The 18,712-nt window shown below is 56.1% G+C and overlaps 1 protein-coding gene across 2 annotated transcripts in view; it reads left to right on the top strand.

Moving 5' to 3' along the window:
- Positions 1-18,712, top strand: part of INPP5A (inositol polyphosphate-5-phosphatase A) — a 220,314-nt gene that overhangs the window by 78,039 nt on the left and 123,563 nt on the right. For both annotated transcript variants that reach the window (XM_003922080.4, XM_074383137.1), the window contains exon 3: positions 16,853-16,953. In XM_003922080.4, coding sequence (XP_003922129.2) covers positions 16,853-16,953 — 101 coding nt within the window. The remainder of the gene's footprint in view (positions 1-16,852; positions 16,954-18,712) is intronic.

An 18,712-nucleotide genomic window follows, 5' to 3' on the forward strand; every position in this document is an offset into this window, starting at 1 on the left:
AAACAGCAACAGGCCAGTTTAACAGCTTTTATAAAGAGTTCTGTGAATGGAAGAGAACATGTAGAATTCCAGTAGAAAGATGGTCAAAAGTTTCTGTCTCAGAATCTAGCCCAGCCCCGTCCCTTAGAAATGGTGTGTAAGTGCATATGTCATTTTAAAGTTTGAGGAGTCATATTTTAACAAGCAAAAAGAAATAGGTGAAATGATTTTAATATATTTTATTTCACCCAGTGTATCCAGAATGCTATTTCAACATGTAATCAGTGCAGTTATTAATGAGACACGTCGTCTGTTTTTGCATGGCCTTCGGAACCAGGAGTGTCTGACACTGAGCTGTGGCCTAATGATGGCGGGAGCAAGGGGAGGTGGCTGCCGGGCAGGGCCCCTCCTCGCTTGCAGCTGAAGCAGCGCACTGGCGTCCCATTCTTGGCCTCTGGGTGCAGAGGGTGGGTCCACTTGGCCGCCTGATGTGTCCCCAGAACTACAGATGGGCAGTCTCTCGTCTACAGAGTGGCCTCAAACTTGCTTTGCCCGCTGACCCCAGCCCTCCCTTCCTAAGCAGAGCTCCAGAAACACGGACTCCACGTGAGGGAGCCCCAGCTCTTTCACAGGGCAGGGTGCCACCCGCCTGTTCACCTTCAGGTGACGAATGGCCCCGTCCTCTCAAGAGCTGGGGCCCTGCAGCTGCTCATGTCTTCATGAACTTTCAGGGACTCAGGAACGTGGCCGAAGAAAAAAGTCTCATCACGCATGTTTGAAGGCAGTTGTGTTACCTTCGCCTGCATAGCAGAAGATTGACTCTGGGGTGCCAGGGGACCTGAGGGTAGGGTTCTTCTGTGTCCTCTCTTCCCGGAAGTCTCCGTGTGGCTCTGGGGTCGGTGTCAGTGGCTGTGGAGTGAGTGTTCGCCGGTTGCCGGGTGGCTCAGTCTTCCCTCTGCATTGTGCGCACAGCCCTGTGCCGTGGCTGCTGTCCACACATTCTACAGATGAGCGTCCGTGAGGGGAGGGTGTTCATAAGGGCAGGGTGTCCTCCAGGGGAAGCATCCACAAGGGAAGGGCGTCCGTGAGGGGAAGGCATCCTCCAGGGAAATGCGTCTGTAAAGGAAGGGTGTCCTCTAGGAAAAGCCATCTGTCGGGGAAAGACATCTGTGAGGGGAGGGCATCCTCAAGAAAAGGTGTCTATGAGAGAAAGACACCCATGATGGAGGCGTCCTCGAGGGAAAGGCGTCCACGAGGGAAGGCGTCCACGAGGGAAGGCGTCCACGAGGGAAAGGCATCCACGAGGGAAGGCGTCCACGAGGGAAGGCGTCCACGAGGGAAGGCGTCCACAAGGGAAGGCGTCCTCGAGGGAAAGGCGTCCACGAGGGAAGGCGTCCACGAGGGAAGGCGTCCACGAGGGAAAGGCGTCCACGAGGAAAGGCGTCCACGAGGGAAAGGCGTCCACGAGGAAAGGCGTCCACGAGGGAAGGCGTCCACGAGGGAAGGCGTCCACGAGGGAAAGGCGTCCACGAGGGAAGGCGTCTACGAGGAAAGGCGTCCACGAGGGAAGGCGTCCACGAGGGAAGGCATCCACAAGGGAAGGCGTCTACGAGGAAAGGCGTCCACAAGGGAAGGGCGTCCGTGAGGGGAAGGCATCCTCCAGGGAAATGTGTCTGTAAAGGAAGGGTGTCCTCTAGGAAAAGCCATCTGTCGGGGAAAGACATCTGTGAGGGGAGGGCATCCTCAAAAAAAGGTGTCTATGAGAGAAAGACACCCATGATGGAGGCGTCCTCGAGGGAAAGGCGTCCACGAGGGAAGGCATCCACGAGGGAAAGGCGTCCACGAGGGAAAGGCATCCACGAGGGAAGGCGTCCACGAGGGAAGGCGTCCACGAGGGAAAGGCGTCCACGAGGAAAGGCATCCACGAGGGAAGGCGTCCACGAGGGAAGGCATCCACGAGGGAAAGGCGTCCACGAGGAAAGGCGTCCACGAGGGAAAGGCATCCACGAGGGAAGGCGTCCACGAGGGAAGGCGTCCACGAGGGAAAGGCGTCCACGAGGGAAAGGCATCCACGAGGGAAGGCGTCTACGAGGAAAGGCGTCCACGAGGGAAGGCGTCCACGAGGAAAGGCGTCCATGAGGGAAAGGCATCCACGAGGAAAGGCGTCCACGAGGGAAGGCATCCACGAGGAAAGGCGTCCACGAGGGAAAGGCGTCCACGAGGAAAGGCGTCCACGAGGGAAAGGCGTCCATGAGGGAAAGGTGTCCATGAGGAAAGGCGTCCACGAGGGAAAGGCGTCCACGAGGGAAGGTGTCAACGAGGGAAAGGCGTCCACGAGGAAAGGCGTCCACGAGGGAAAGGCGTCCACGAGGGAAAGGCGTCCATGAGGAAAGGCGTCCACGAGGGAAAGGCGTCCACGAGGGAAGGTGTCAACGAGGGAAAGGCATCCACGAGGGAAGGCGTCCACGAGGGAAAGGCGTCCACGAGGGAAAGGCGTCCACGAGGGAAAGGCATCCACGAGGGAAGGCGTCTACGAGGGAAGGCGTCCACGAGGAAAGGCGTCCACGAGGGAAAGGCATCCACGAGGGAAGGCGTCCACGAGGGAAAGGCGTCCACGAGGGAAAGGCGTCCACGAGGGAAAGGCATCCACGAGGGAAGGCGTCTACGAGGAAAGGCGTCCACGAGGGAAGGCGTCCACGAGGAAAGGCGTCCATGAGGGAAAGGCATCCACGAGGAAAGGCGTCCATGAGGGAAGGCGTCCACGAGGAAAGGCGTCCACGAGGGAAAGGCGTCCACGAGGAAAGGCGTCCACGAGGGAAAGGCGTCCATGAGGGAAAGGCGTCCATGAGGAAAGGCGTCCATGAGGGAAAGGCGTCCACGAGGGAAGGTGTCAACGAGGGAAAGGCATCCACGAGGAAAGGCGTCCACGAGGGAAAGGCGTCCACGAGGGAAAGGCGTCCATGAGGAAAGGCGTCCACGAGGGAAAGGCGTCCACGAGGGAAGGTGTCAACGAGGGAAAGGCGTCCACGAGGAAAGGCGTCCACGAGGGAAAGGCGTCCATGAGGGAAAGGCGTCCATGAGGAAAGGCGTCCACGAGGGAAAGGCGTCCACGAGGGAAGGTGTCAACGAGGGAAAGGCGTCCACGAGGAAAGGCGTCCACGAGGGAAAGGCGTCCTTGAAGAAGAGATGTCCATGAGGAAAAGGCGTCCATGAGGGTTGGATGTCCATGAGGGGAGGGTGTCTTCACTCGAAAGGGATCTGCTAGGAGAAGGCGTCTGTGAGGGTCCTTGGCCGCGCAGCTGAGCAGAGCACATGGTGAAAACTCTCGGGATCCTGGGAAGCCCAGGAAGGCAGGGAGGAGACAGGTGTTTGAGGAGCCTGTGGGGCAAGGGGCAAGCTTCAGCGGGTGGGGTCTTGAGGAAAGGGGGAACGGGGAAGGTCGGGGGGAGAGGTGATCATCAGGCGTCGAGATGGGGAGCTGGGAGCCGAGCTGGGGCCTTTGTGAGGCTTTCAGACTTGGCCCACTGCCTTGCTCCAGATGGGCTGCAGGGCCAGGGCTCCCTCAGAGGCTTCCAGAAGGTATTCTTTATGCACTGAGTGTGAGGCCACAGTTGCTGTCATCATCACGGAAGCCGGGCCAGGGTGGGGGAGCGGGTGGGGCCTTGGTTGTACCTGCCATGACCCTGGACGTAACCTTGCCCTGCCTTGTGCAGGGGACACGGGGGGTTGTGGGGACGTGCTTCTTAAACTTGAACTGATCCACCTGACCTTTGATGGCTGAGCCGGGCTTTGTTCAAGTGAGAGCCCTGCCCGTGGCGCCTCCAGCAGCAGCTCCTGGCTCCATCTGCACGTTTACTGCGTCACTTGCCCTGTCTCTGGGCTGCTGTGTGTGGTCAGGGTGGTAGAACCTGCGGTCTCCCCCAGAAAACTCCAGGTTGCGCTTGGGTGTGGACCACTGAGCCCCACACCCCTCCCCACAGTGGCCCAGCCCCATGCAGGGCTGATGAGAAGCAGCACCAGATCACACGGGCCGGCCAGGCTGCCTGCGGTGAGGTCATGGAAACTCACAGTGTCCTGTGTGCAGGGAAGCAAGAACATGCCTCTGCCCACGCCGCTGCTCCGTGGATTCCGGCTGGTCCCGCTGCCTTGATGAGGCTGTCTGACCAGGGGCATTTGGGAGCTGGGTCTGGTCGGTCAGACAGGCCTCTTCCTGGGGTCCCCGCACCCGTTGCAGCCAGCCCCGAAGGGATCTCCACCCAGGTCCCTTCCCAGGGCAAGGGTGGGCAGCAGGGATTTTAAACTGCCCACCACCCAGTTGAGAGGAGAGCCGCCACCCAGGGCAAGGGTGAGCCGTGGGGATGTTAAACAGGGTGTTTTCCAGGCGTCTTTGGCAAATAGCAGTGGACTTTTTCTGTCAAGAAATTCCCGTGTCCCTCTGCGCGCCTTGTCCTGGCACGGGGCTTCACTGGGGCACTGTGCAGGGTGTCATTCCTTTTTAGGTCACTCTGATGCTCCTCTTTGGAGGACGCCTCACAAGGCCTGGCCGTTGCTATTTTTAACACCGAGTCTTGGCCGTGCAGAGGGACGTGGCTTGGGCAGGGCTGTGCTGCTTGTTTCCCGGGAACCAGGGGCCTTTGCGCGCGAGACGCGCGCTGCTGGTCCGTCGGCCCGTGAGTGTGCTCCTTCTTGCCATGCTCTCCCAGGACCCTTTTCTTGGGCCTTCCTAGGAAGCATCCAGTTCAAAGGCACTAAAATAAAAGAACCCATGTGCTTTTACTAACTGCCTTCTTTTTCTGTAAGTTAGGAGCACCTCCTTTTTCACTGTAGAACTTTGGTGAAGAAAATGCACAGCTTTGGGCTGTGGCTTCCCCGATTGTTCCAGGGTCACACATCGGTGTCATTGTCACTCCGGTGAAGTGCTGAGCAGAAGCTCAGACCCGTGGACGGAGATGTGCACCCCCGTGGATGGTGATGTGCACCCCCGTGGGGGCTTGTGTCTGTTCACAGCTCTGCCTGGTAACCTGGGGACACTGCCCAGGGTTCATACCTGCGCTCTGCGTGGTGTGTGTCCAGCCAGGCCTGACCCCAGTGTGCTCTCCGACACCGTGGCGTGGCCTTTGCCGTCCGTGCTCTGCAGTCCAGCAGGATGTGTTGTTGAAGGGATCTTTGTCCAGGACTGTGCAGGCTGCAGAGGCTCCCAGGCCAGCCCCGAGGAGCTGCTTGGCTTTCTGCAGTTGCTTAGAGCTCTGTGTATGGCCCCGTCCTCCTGGGTGCCGTGACACCCGTGTCCCCGGCGGCTGTATCTCACTGGCACAGGCCAAAGCCTTTTGTGTGAGTGGCCATGTCCGGCTGGTGTCACCTCAGTCTGTCCAGCCCGTGCTGAGCCTGGACACCAGCATTCTCAACACCTCCCGGCGACCGTCTCAGGAAGGCGTGTGCTGCAGTGGGCACTCCGAGAGGCCGGGACCAGGCCCAGGCACTGCAGTCCCTGCCGTCTCCACCAGGAAGAGTCCAGCAGGAGCCTGTGCCCAGCGTGTTTCCTGGAAAGCCCACACTTGCACCCATGCCACTGCACGGCCCACACTGTCACGGGCGCTGTGAGCTGTTCAGGAACGTGGGGGCCAGGTGTGAAATGCAGCCATTATTAAAAATCAAATTATATAAACCTGTAATAAAGTGAATTATATTAAAGCCAAAGGCAATAGATGCCCCACACGCATCACTTCCTAACTGTGGTGCTGTTACAGAGGGTCTGGATTGTTTAGCTCTGTGTGTGTGTGAGGGAAATACACACACAGTATTTGACGTTTGACTGATGGTGCCTTGCTAAGCTCCTCTCCTGCCCGAGGTTCAGTGACGCCACATTCACGGCTTAGCGTTGGCTGTGGCGGGGCATTCACACCTCGGAAGGGCAGACCCAGGGCCTCCCCCGGAGAGCTGGTATTGAGCACTTTTGGGCCCACCGCTGTCTGGAGAGTGGGGGCTGGTTCTGTCTCACTTCCCCGTGGAGGATGGCTCCTGGGTGCTGGCTTACTGGGTCAGGTAAGGGCATTGCAACACAGGTGCCACCCGTCCGCTCAGTCGTGAGCCCAGCCCTCGGGCTTCAGACCCCGCCTGGCTCCCCTTGGTGGGCAGGGTGCTTGAATCTAGGCTGTTGTGATTCGCTGCTTGTCAGTGAAGCATTTACATTTACCGTATAAATTCTGCAGCTTCACTCTCTTGCAAAGGAATTTTTTTTTGCTGTTAGCCAAAAATGTCCAACAGCAGGTCACTAAAAGCGATCCGCTTCTAATGACCTATTTTGAGTTTTTTGCCTTGTGCGCTGATTAAATCTGTTTTAAAATGAAGTCTCTGATGTGTGTGTCTGTTGGCTCTGGTGAGGCCTTTGCAGGTGCTACAGTGCAGAGTGCGTTTGTGCTGAGTGAGCCCGGGCCCCTCACCTCCTCCAGAGCTTGCAAGTAGAAATGTTTTCAAGCTCACTCCCCAAGCGGAACCTTCATAGGAAACACAGACGCCTCTTTTCTCCCTGGCCTTGCCATTTTGAGACCAGGGAAAATCAGACCTCAGCGAAGGTCATTTTTCCCCATTGTTCAGAGGCACCCACTGTGAAGGCCGTGGGGGTGGTTTTCCATGGCCCCAAAGCTCCTGCAGCTCCAGAGCTCCTACCATGGGTGCTGCTGGCTCAAGGGACATGTTTTTTGGGTTTCTGGTGTTGTTCCCCCTAGTTAAACAATGAGCACGTTCCGCAAACTTTCATTGTGATGATTTCCAGCCCATAAAGAAGGCAGAGAACCCTGCCCTGGCCCAGCCCGTGCTCAGCTGTTCAGCTCGTGGCCGGTTTTGTTGCAAATGCCCTCCACCTACTCCTCCCACCCTGGATCATCTGCAGCAAAGAACGGACAGTGCATCATTTCATTTGTGACTGTGTCAGTAGGTGTTTTAAAGAACACACCCTACACAATATCTTTATATTTAAAAGATTATCAGTGACTCCAGCTCATTAAATGCCCAGTCAGTGTTTAGATGCACTCCGTTGTCTCATAATTGCTTTTCACAGTTCACATGTTACAGTTAATCAGTGTTTTGATAGAAATGGTTTTGTGGCTTTATTGAGGTATGATTGATGTACGATGCACTTTACATATTTAACATGTACAGTTTGAGGACCTCCGACATTGCTCTGCAGCTATGGAGCCATCACCGGGATCAAGGAAGATGGCTCATCCCATCGTCCCAGAAGGACCTGTTGCCCCTTGTAGCCTGCCCTCCTCCCCACCACCAGGCATCTGCTGGCTGGCTCCCTGTCACTCGCTACCAGTCAGTTCACATTTTCTAGAATTTTATAGAGATAAAAATGAAATAATATGTATGATTTGCTTGTCTGAGCTTATTTTATGGTCTGTCCTGTGATCTCCCTTGGTGAGTGTGCCACGGAGAAACATGCGATCTCACTTGGTGGGTGTGCCGCAGAGGAGCATGTGATTTCACTTGGTGGCTGTGCCACGGAGAAGTGTGCGATCTCCTTTGGTGGGTGTGCCACAGAGGAGCATGTGGTATCCCTTAGTGGGTGTGCCACAGGAGTGTGTGATCTTACTTGGTGGGTGTGCCACAGAGGAGCGTGCGATCTCACTTGGGTGTGCCACAGTGGAGCATGCAATTTCACTTGGTGTGCCACGGAGAAGCGTGTGATCTCCTTTGGTGGGTGTGCCACGGAGGAGCATGCGGTATCCCTTGGTGGGTGTGCCACAGAAGAGCGTGCAATCTTACTTGGGTGTGCCACAGAGGAGCGTGCGATCTCACTTGGTGGGTGTGCTATGGAGAAGTGTGCAATCTCCCTTGGTGGGTATGCCACGGAGGTGCATGCACTCTCACTTGGTGGTGTGCCACAGAGAAGCATGCGATCTCCCTAGGCCGGTGTGCCACGGAGGAGCATGCAGTCTCCCTTCAGTGTGCCATGGGGGAGCATGCAGTGTCCCTTGGTGGGTGTGCCACGGGGAGCGTGCAGTGTCTCTTGGGTGTGCCACGGGGGAGCGTGCGGTGTCCCTTGGCAGGTGTGCCACGGGGGACCATGTGGTGTCCCTTGGCGGGTGTGCCACAGGGGAGCATGCGGTGTCCCTTGGCAGGTGTGCCACGGGGGAGCGGGTGGTGTCCCTTGGTGGGTGTGCCACGGGACAGCGTGCTGTCTCCCTTCAGTGTGCCACGGGGGAGCGTGCGGTGTCCCTTGGCGGGTGTGCCACGGGGGAGCATGTATACTGTGTGTTTTGCAGGCATCAGATGTGTTATCCTGTGATGCCAAGTGGACCACGGAGCTCGACCGTGTCCTTCTGCCTCTTGACTGCTTGTGTGCGTTGGTCTGGATGTGTTGAGTGTCGAGGGAGGGCTCTCGGTCTCCTACAGTGGGTGTGGATTGTCTGTTTCTGCTTTGTTTTGTCAGTTTCTCCCAGTGTGTTTTGTGTTGTTAGCCACATACACATTTGTGGTTGTGCCGTCTTCCCGAGAGCTCAGTCATCACAGAATGTTCTTCTCCGTCTCCCGGAGCCTTTGTCTATTGGCTGCTGCTGCCACTGCAGCCCTCCGAGGCTCACGGCTGGCGTGGTGTGTGCTTTTCTGTGTGTTTGCTTTCTGTCTGTGCCTTCATGCTGGGAGCGTCTCTTACAGGCAGTGTGTCCTTCAGTCTTGTTTTTATCCACCCTGTAGCTCCCAGCCTTACAACTGGAATGTCCAGAACAGCCTCAGCTAGCAGAACTCCCGGATGACAGGGTGTTCCAGTCTGTGCTATCCACAATGGCAGCCACTGGCCACCTGTGGCTCTTGATTAAGGGTTTGAAATGTGACTCGTTGAAGAACTCAGTTTTTAAACATTTAGTTCATTTTCTTTTAAATAGCCACATTTAACTTGTGATATCTAGATAACACAGTGCCAGCCTAGATCATTAATCTTATGTGACTGCTGATGTCGCTGAATCTGGGTCTACCATTTTGCAGTTTTCTGTTTGTTTACAGTTTTCGTACAAACAGAAAATTAGGTTTATGTTCCCTTTCCCCCCATTTCTGCTGTCTTTTGAATTACTTTTTTCACATTCCATTTGAATTTATTTATTGGCTGTTTTCCTTTTTAAAGATTTTTTTTTTTTTTTTGAGACGGAGTTTCGCTCTCGTTACCCAGGCTGGAGTGCAATGGCGCGATCTCGGCTCACCGCAACCTCCGCCTCCTGGGTTCAGGCAATTCTCCTGCCTCAGCCTCCTAAGTAGCTGGGATTACAGGCACGCGCCACCATGCCCAGCTAATTTTTTGTATTTTTAGTAGAGACGGGGTTTCACCATGTTGACCAGGATGGTCTCGATCTCTCGACCTCGTGATCCACCCGCCTCGGCCTCCCAAAGTGCTGGGATTACAGGCTTGAGCCACCGCGCCCGGCTTAAAGATATTTTTAAAGCTACTTGGGAGGCTGAGGTGGGAGGATTGCTTGAGGACAGGCGTTTGAGACCAGCCTGAGCAACGTAGTAAAATCCCTGTCTTTCAAAGATAAAAGATAAAAAGATTAGCTGGTGTGGTGGTGCACACCTGTTGTCCCAGCACTCAGGAGGCTGGAGGATCACCTAAGCGGGGGAGGTGGAGGCTGCAGTGAGCTGTGATCACACCACTACACTTCAGCCTGGGTGACAGCAGAATCCTGTCTCAAAAAAAAAAGGCATATTTAAGTGGTTGCTAGTTAATATTGTGCTGCCTCGTGTGCAGTGTAGAAATTTTGAAATCATGTAGGTTTGTATATGGCATCTGTTCCATCTATGTACATTGGAAATCCCAGTTGGCAATATTATTTTTAAAATTGCTTTACTGGATAAACAAAATGTGTGTATTTTCTATACCACATGTGCATATACAATGGGATATTCGGGCATAAAAAAATGAAATCGTGTCTTTTGCAGCCATATGGATGGAAGTGGAGGCCATTATCTTCAGTGAAACAACTAAGAAAGTCAGATGCCATGTGTTCCTCCTTGTAAGTGGGAGAGAGGGATGAGAATCACCTAAGGGTGGGGTGCATACTCTTGGAGTGGGGGTACAGTGAAAGCCCTGGCTTTAGCACTGTGTGAAACAGCCATGTCACAAAACTGCACTGTACCCCTTACAATTATACAAATAAAAAAATAAACTCAGCGTCAGCAAACTATACCCTCCCTGCCCTGCCCCCTCCCCCCGCCCCGGCCTGCAGCCCAAGCCAGCCCCACTGCCTGCTTTTGGAAATGAAGTTTGTGGGCACACAGCCACGCCCAGTCGCTCCTGCGCCCTGGGGCTGCCCTCATGCTGCTGAGCAGGGACTGCCGAGCTCCCGTGCCCACCTTCTTATTTACAGAAAAGACCCAGCCCTGCCTTCCTGGGTTCCTCAGAGAGGGCTGCTGGGGACAGAATTTCCCACAGTTTTGTACATTGAAAACGGTTTTCTATAGTTTGGGAATTTGAAGGATGCAGGGCTGAATCAGTAGCCCCTCCCTGGTTCATAGCTCATTTCACTGAGATGTTTAGAAAAGCTGATTCTGGTGTTGCCTTAGTGCGTCTGCTGGTTCCGAGGAGACGGGTTCTTTTCACTTTGTTGCTAACTGAGCTCTCTTTACCTGGATGCCATGAAGATCTTATTTTCATCTTTGAAATCTTGGAGATGATTGCTTTGGGTTATGTTCTCACGTATTTGGTGAGCCTTTCAGTGTCTGAACTCGGGTCTTTTTCTGTTTTGAGGAGTTCTCCTGGACTATGGTTGTGAAGACCAGCTGGGCCCCTTGTGTCCGAGTTCTGTGTCTGGGACGCCAGGCCTGCCGACGCTGTCCCTCTCTGCCCGCCTGCCATCGGTACTTCTTCCCTCACGTGCTTTCTTCATGAAATTTCGCTTTCTCGATGGACTTTCCTGGCTTTGATGCCCGTGTTGGGTTTTCCTTCCCGTGACTCTCGTGGTGCTCGCTGTGGCTGGTCCTGCTCTGCCGTGACTTTGTGGGCTTCGCCTCGGGCGCCCCAAGGCTGGCGGGCACTCCTCTCTCCATCTCCTCCTCCCGCCGGGACGTTCTGCGTTCCAGTGTCACGTCGCGGCCGCTGAGTGGTTTTCAGAGCCTCAGCTGCTTGAGTCGATGTGATTGTATTTGCAGCGTGGGCTGACTTTCTGTTGTGCCTCACGCTTGTGTTTTGGGGCTGGGGCACCTTTTCGTCCGTTTGTATTTTTGTGTGTTTTTGTACAGCCATGTTGTACGTAGGGCACCTTCTGGTCGTGGGCGCAGGGGCTTTGCAGGATTCCTGGTGTCACAGCGCCCCCTTCTGCCGGGATTGCAAAGTTCCGGTGCCTCCACCGGCTGTGAGCGTGGGCAGTGACTGGGGTCTGGGGGCTGAAGTGCTGCTTTCACGGCGCCTTTCTTCCAGGCCCCTCTTCTCCTGCTTTTTCTCCTTTGCCATCTGGTCACTCAGGGCTGCGACCTTTCCTTCTTTCTAAAAATTGTTTTCTCTCCTTCGTGGGTAGTGTCTCAGGAGTGCCCTTGAAATCGTGCAAGCGGGAGGTTAGGTTGTGCCTCCTACTTTGAGTTACAGCGACCAAGAGGTCTTGCCTGGCGTTTCGGCCCATGCTCAGATGTGCGGGGTGCTCTCCAGGATCTCGGCCTCCGGACTTGTGGGGGTGCTCTCCAGGATCTTCAGCCAGGGAAGAGACACACAGACATTCAAACACATAGCCAGCAAGTCCTTGGGTGCTTGCTTGTAGTGTGTGGTTGTCCTCAGTGGGAACAGTGGCCTCTGAGGGCCTCAGACTCCTGTGGCAAAACCAGAGCCCCTGGGGACAGCACCCTCGCCGTGCCTTTAGCTGGTGCATGTCTCTGTGCACCTGCCTTTCTCTCGGCCTTCTTCTGCCTTCTGCGGCCTCTCTCTGCCTGTACGTATCTGTGGAAGGCATTCAGCACCCCCACACAGTGTCTGTGGTCCTGTGGCCAGCGGCATCCCGTGGCTGTGCTTAGCGTGCTGTCTCCTGTTTCCTAGAATTGGCCTTTGTCTAGATCCAGCGTGGGTTTGGTTTTTCCTATGGAATGCTTTGCTGCGGTGCCGCAGCTTCCATCAGGAGGCGTGTGCTCTGCCACCCCTCTGTGTCTCTTTGTGGTCTTTATGAGCGGCCACTGGCGGTCACTGCCGGGATTCACTGTGTCATGAAGAATTCTAAAATGGCTGTGCTCTATTTCTACCATTTCTTTTTCACTTTTTGGTAGGAGTGTTTCTGTAGAGGGACGGAGACCCTGTGCTTTTCCAGAGATACCAGTTGTCCAAGAAAGGCAGGGTAATGTCTTGCTTCAGCTTTGCAAACAATGTCCTGGCTCAAAATAGTACCCTGATTTCAAGATGACCAGTGCGTGGAGATTCTCAGGTTCATCAGGTTCTTGTGGATATCAGTGTTTTTGTGGTTCTGATCCATTCTAGACCACAGTTCTGTGTCCTAGATGGCGTTTGTGATATGTAAAGTTACAGTTCTTGTTACAGGTAACTAGTCCCTGGTTCCGGACCGCAACTCTGTGTCCTGGACGGCGTTTGTGATATGTGAAGTTACAGTTCGTGTTACAGGTAACTAGTCCCTGGTTCTAGACCGCAACTCTGTGTCCTCGACGGCGTTTGTGATATGTGAAGTTATAGTTCTTGTTACAGGTAACTAGTCCCTGGTTCTAGACCGCAACTCTGTGTCCTGGACGGCGTTTGTGATATGTGAAGTTACAGTTCGTGTTACAGGTAACTAGTCCCTGGTTCTAGACCGTAATTCTGTGTCCTGGACGGCGTTTGTGATATGTGAAGTTACAGTTCTTGATGCAGGTAACTAGTCCCGCTATTCGATGGGCCTAACCAGGAAGTCTTCCTTCTCCTTCATGAATTCTTAGACAGATCACCTGCGCCTTTGTGGAGTGAGATGACCCGGTGCCAGAGTGCAGCCTTTTGAGCCTGGTCTTTCGGCGTAAGCTCCTGGGACTGGGTGTACACTCAGCTGCAGTTTGTTCCAGGAAAGCTCCTCAAGGGCCCGCGTCGTGAGGGAGCTGTGCGTGGAGGGTGTTTGGTTTGCGGGTGTGAAGGAGCCCCAGCTCCCGTGGCTACTGTTCAGTGCTCTGGCCTTTCCTCTAATCGCTCATTGCTCTTCTCCTGAAATTTTCCATGGTAAAGCTCTTTTCATTTTGATGACTTGGTTTTCAAAGGAAGTGGGCTTTTCCCCTGCTGGGGTCCCTGTCTGCATCGCCTGTGGGAAACGTGTGGGGACACGCGCCCCTCCTCAGCCATCACTGTGTGTTTTCGAAGTGTCTTCTCACTTCAGCTTTGAGGGCGTCATCACCCCGCGTACGTGGTCAGGGTGTGGGGCGCACCGACAGGGCTCCCCAGTGTGGATGAGTGCTGGTGCGGCAGGGTTCAGGGCTCAGGGGCCTGTGACCACAGAGGAAAAGGAGGTTCACGGTGTCATTCAGGAGTCCCGCGGGAAGGCGCAGCCTTCTGGGGTACAGCCTGGAGCCCATCTGCGGGGCAGGCCATGAGCGTGGGGAGCGGGTGGAGGCGTTTCCGGCAGAGGAGCCCCGGCGTGCGTCCGGTGGGCTGCGGGGTCTCGGAAGCCCTCGTGTCCTCAGTTCTGTTCCACGCAGCCGCTGGCGTCCCCCACCTGAGGGCCGGGTCTCAGCGTGCGGCTGCTCTTCCGGGGCCCCTGATGAGGCGGCTTCACCAGCACAGCGGCTGTTTCTCCGTGAGGTCGCCGGGATCCGAGGACACATCCTTTCCTGTGACGGTGTTTGCTTACGGAACCGCATGCGTTGCGGCCGCCTCTCCCCCCCCATCACGCCGGGAGCGGGGTCCCCTCTGCCCGCAGAGGCCGTGGTTGGCAGGGCCTTTGCGTAGGAGCACATCCATGTGACGTGCATGTGCTTTTGAGAGACGCCAAGCTGTTCCGGTTTAAATTAATGGGGTCCTTTGTCATAACTGCATGGAAATATACATGTAAGACCTCCGACCCAATTTTCCGCATGGAGGGGCGGCTGCACCTGAGAAAGCCCCGGTGGTGAGGCTCGGTGGTGGTCTGACGTGCCATAACCCTTCATTGTGCTGCTGTTCTGTCACGTGCTTGGAGTCCTGCCAGGCTGGGGAAACAGAATACGTGTTGCTGGTAAAGTTGAACTCATGTCCAGTCCGGTGCAAAGCGGGTGTTGCTGGGTGCTGTGTGGGAGTTGTTGAGTTTAAAGGAATGTCAGGGGGAGCTGGGTCATGTTCTCCAGTTGTTTATTCAAACTTAGTGATTATTAAAATTTAGTTTCAAATACTATTAATTTGGAAGATCATTGGGTTTACCAATTAAGTTACATCGAATGTAGGTTTTTTCCCCCAGAGGTAGTTAGCTTTGCTGGCACGTAGAAGGAATTCAGCTATTAAAGACTACGAAGGGCACAAAAGAAACCTGATCGCATCCAAGTTGTCATTGAACACTGTGCGGCTGCCGCCCCTCTCTCTCTCCAGGTGGTACTGGGGTACGGGCGGCCTAGTGAGAAAAGTCACTGTCCTGAAGAATTCTGAGGCCAGTTGCAGCGACTCACACCTGTAGTCCCAGCTCTGTGGGAGGCTCAGCTGGGAGATCGCTGGAGCCCAGGAGCTGGAGGCCGCAGTGAGCTATGATCACACCAGTGTACTCCGGCCTGGGCAACAGAGTGAGACCCTGTCTCAAATAAAGTAAAATTAGTAGTAAGTGTAAGAAATATGTCGTCTCAGGACAGGCAGCTTAGGGTTTGGCTTCTGAGACTGAGCTTGAATGGCGAAGGGTGGGGAATGGCAGGAAGTCGGAGGCCGTGGAAGCGTCAGCCTGGCCCGTGCCTGAGGGTGCGGTGAGTTACTAATGCTGCTGCGCATTCGAGGTGCTGTGACCACAGCCAGGAGCTGTGGCATAGAAGTAAAAGCCAGCGTCCGCTCCTTGCCCAGCCCTGCGCCACATGCCCATGGCATCCATCACTTTGGGTCCTGGCGCCCTGTGAGGAGAATGCTGATGTCACCCCCACTCACGGGGGCCGTGGGGGCTCTGATCACCCCATGGTGTCCCAGGGCGTGTGGACACAGTGAGGCCTCTTCCATGCCGGGGAGGTGTGGGCAGATCTCAAGCCCACCCGGCTCTCCTCCCCACCCTCAAACACAACAAAATCGGAGCTGTGCAGCAAGTCAGCCTGGTGCAAGAAAGAAATCGCCCTCCCGCTGGCACCAGGGTCTGTTTTGAGAACTTCTCTAGTTTCGGGAGCCACGTTCCGCCATCTGTTAGGGAGAAGTGCACTGTCTGGGCATGAAGGCAGCGGGCTGTCAGGCCTCCTGAGAGCCCGGGGCGCCCACGTCCGTGCCCTTGAGGAAGGGGCCCACTTTGTGAGTCCACCTGGGGGCTGTTGGGAGCTTAGGCACAGCCGCCTTGTCCGCTGCTGCTGCCGCCTGAGCACAGGTGGGGCCTGCCTGCTGTATGTGGTCAGAGCCCAGGTTCCGCCTCCGCAGCCTGAGCCCGTCTTCCCTTGCTCAGCGTGCCCTGGACTGCGGGTGCTGGGCTCTCGGGAGGTGGGCCATGCCCGCAGCTCCACCTGGCTCACAGAGAGTGCTGCGCTGTCGTGAGCACCTCCAGGTTCCCGAGCCCAGTGCAGACAGCACTGCGCCTTCTCTGCCACCTTTCCCTCCTCCAAGGAAGCCCATTCTGCTGGACCCTTGGTGGCTGTCCGGGCACCACCCCGCAGCCCTGGACAGTGAGCCCATGGGTGGGCTTGCCCCTGGGAAGCGCTGCCTGTCCTGTGTTGCAGGAGAGCGGGGCCAACGCGCACTTCACCCCTTGTCCTGCTCAGGCGACGTGCAGCTCTCGGGCGGCTTCAGTGTGCCCACTCACGGTTTCCTGCCAGGTGAGACGCAACTTGTGTCCTGGCCCGCAGCTGTCAGGACTCCCGTGTGTGGTGAGGTGTCTGGTGCGTGGCAGTGGCTGAACAGGGTTGGAGTGACCGTGGGAAGTGGACTGGGACCTGGAAGGAGGGGAGGTCGCATCCGTATTGCATCTGCTCCGGATTCTCTGCGCGAGCGTCCTCTTAGAGCCTCCTGTGGAAGCCGCCAGGTCACACCGGAAGCCACACTGGCAAGGAGATTTGCTGCACTGCTCTTTAGCTATAAAAGTTTGGGACAGATTCAGCATGTGGCAGTGGTGATTACATGAGTCAGAATCCTGGGGACCTCAGAGATGTGTTGGGGGCCTGGGAGTGTTGATGGGGCGGGGCTGGGGGACCAGTGGCCACGGTGCCAGACTCGGGTTCCCGGCTCTACCACTTAGTGGAAGTGACCCGGTGTGAGTAGCTGCTGTGTGTCGGGTCCTCCTAGGCTGTGAACGGGCAGTGGAGCACCTGCCTCATATACACATGAGCACACACGCACACAGGCACGTGTCTACGCACTCAACGCTCACACGTGCTCAGGTACACACGTGTGTGCGCGCCCTTGCTGGGGCATGCCTGAGTGTTGCTAACAGGTGACTTCCTGGTGAGATTGTGACCAGTTGATCTCAAGGATCCCATATGCTCTGCCCTAAGCATGCATAACGTGTTTTAACGGGGAAAGAAATGCCTCCAGATGATTGAAGAGGGCTCTGAGAAGTATGGACTCTTTTTTAAGGAATTTATAGTAATGGGAGGATAAAAAGCACTGGCAATACAAATAAGAGCACAAAGGCGGGGCGACTCCTAGAATCTGTCCAAAAGAACCCGTGGTCGCAGGCGCGGGGCCCCGTCTCCACCAGCCCCGGTGGCTCCAGGCCGCGGGGACAGCGGAAGAGGTGCGGAGCGTGGGTCCGACGGCCCCACCGACCATGACCTGTCTCCTTCCCTCCAGGTCGTGCACACGCACAAGCCACACTTCATGGCCCTGCACTGTCAGGAGTTCGGCGGGAAGAACTACGAGGCCTCCATGTCCCACGTGGACAAGTTCGTCAAGTAAGTCTCGGGGTGGGTGCCGGGGCCCAGCCCCTTCCCCCGGGGTGTGGGTGCTGGTGGGCGGGTACTGTGTGTCCCCTTCCCTGGGGGTGTGGGTGCCGGCAGAGCACGTGCTGGTGTGTGTCACCTTCCCTTGGGGTGTGGGTGCTGGGGGTGGCGTCTTTTGATGATACTGTGATCCCTAGCCTCACCATTTGGGACTCACCTGGGGGTCATTTTGGCTGAGTCTTAGTTTTCCAGAGAGAGGAGTGGTCTAGACGTGTGGCCGCAACCCTCCTGGGCCGGTGATGGAGGCAGGGTCTATGCTCTCGGGCCAGGTATGTGAGGCCGGTACGGAGCAGAGCCGTCCCAGTGCGTGTGTGTCTGAGGCCTGGGCCTGCAGCCGCCGGGTGGGTACACATCATCTCAGGGAGCTCGGCTGGGAGCGTCCGTCCTCTGTGGAGCAGTCTCCGTCATTGAGGAGGAAGGTGCCATGCATGTGGTCCCAGTGTGCGTGCCCTGTGGCTCCTGAGGGGGCTGGCCCAACCGGGTCCTGCCTGGGAAGAGGGGGTGCCCCGACCTGGGGCATCCAGGAGTGGACAGGACAGGCAGGCAGGCTTGTGTTCAGACGTGGGGCCTCCCGCCAGCCACTCCTAACAGTGGCTGCTATATTTTCCCAAGGCCACAGCACTGAAGCCTGTCCTCTGTGTCCCTACAATGTGGCCCTGGCACATGCCCATGTCGGGGGTCCCGTGTCCACCTGCAGACCCTGGGCAAGGCCTGGCTTCCTTGGAGCACGAGGCCTTCACGTCGAGACGCTTCATTGCTGCCACACTCCGTGGGTGGACGCAGCTACCCCTGGTCGGGATCCCTGGACAGAGCTGCCGGGACTCCCGGCCCGGTGCCAGTGCCAGTGCGAGCCTCCAGGGGCCCCGGCCGCTGCATCCCCACATCCAGGCGCCGGCTGTCCTGGAGTGACATAGCCCTCCATCCCGACTCCCAGCGCGGGGTCCTTGAGCAGAACAAAGTGGTGGTTTCAGCTGCCGGAAAAACGGCCACAACTTCCCAAAATGACCTACAGTGTAAGGCCGTTTCCACCAAAACCTTCACGGCATTTTTCCTCACATTCAACAGACTAACACTCAAATTGCTGCTTAGGAGCAAAGGGTCAAGAACAGGAAAAGAATCCTGAAGGAAAACAAACAGGTGCTCACCAGCTCGTCCCCAGGGCCCGTCCGGAAGCAGCGGGGCAGGCGGTGTCGTGCGGGTGCCCAGGCCTGACCCTCCGAGGCTGCCCTGCGGGAGGAAGGCGGGCGCGGGACCCAGGGCTCCTGTGTTGGGAGATGGAACTGGGTCCCTGCTCTGTGTCATCAGCAGCCCCTTCCCACTCACCCTGTGTGAGATGAATTTCAGTTGAATTAATTATATGAATGTCAAAGGCAGCATTAAAACTTTCAGTCTCAAATGCAGGAGAAAATCTTTACAGGTTTGGGATGAGAGATTTCTTTTAAAATGGGCAAGAAGTGCAGCCTACAAAATACAAGGTTGAAAAGTGTGGCCGTGTTAAAACTAAGCGTTTGCTTGTGAAAAAGCACTCTGAACAAGGTAAAAACGAAGCCACTCTGGGAAAGACGCCTGCAGCTCACATTACTGACATAAACCAGAGCTTAGGTCTGTGAGCTCAGTCAGGCAGGAAGGAAAGCGGGCACCTTCGGGAGGGAGGAGAGAAAGTGGGGACGGACCCCGAGTGCGCGGGATGCAGGAGCCGCCCCCCATAGCA

Source organism: Saimiri boliviensis, chromosome 12 (genome assembly GCF_048565385.1).
Source record: "Saimiri boliviensis isolate mSaiBol1 chromosome 12, mSaiBol1.pri, whole genome shotgun sequence".
NCBI lineage: Eukaryota > Metazoa > Chordata > Mammalia > Primates > Cebidae > Saimiri > Saimiri boliviensis.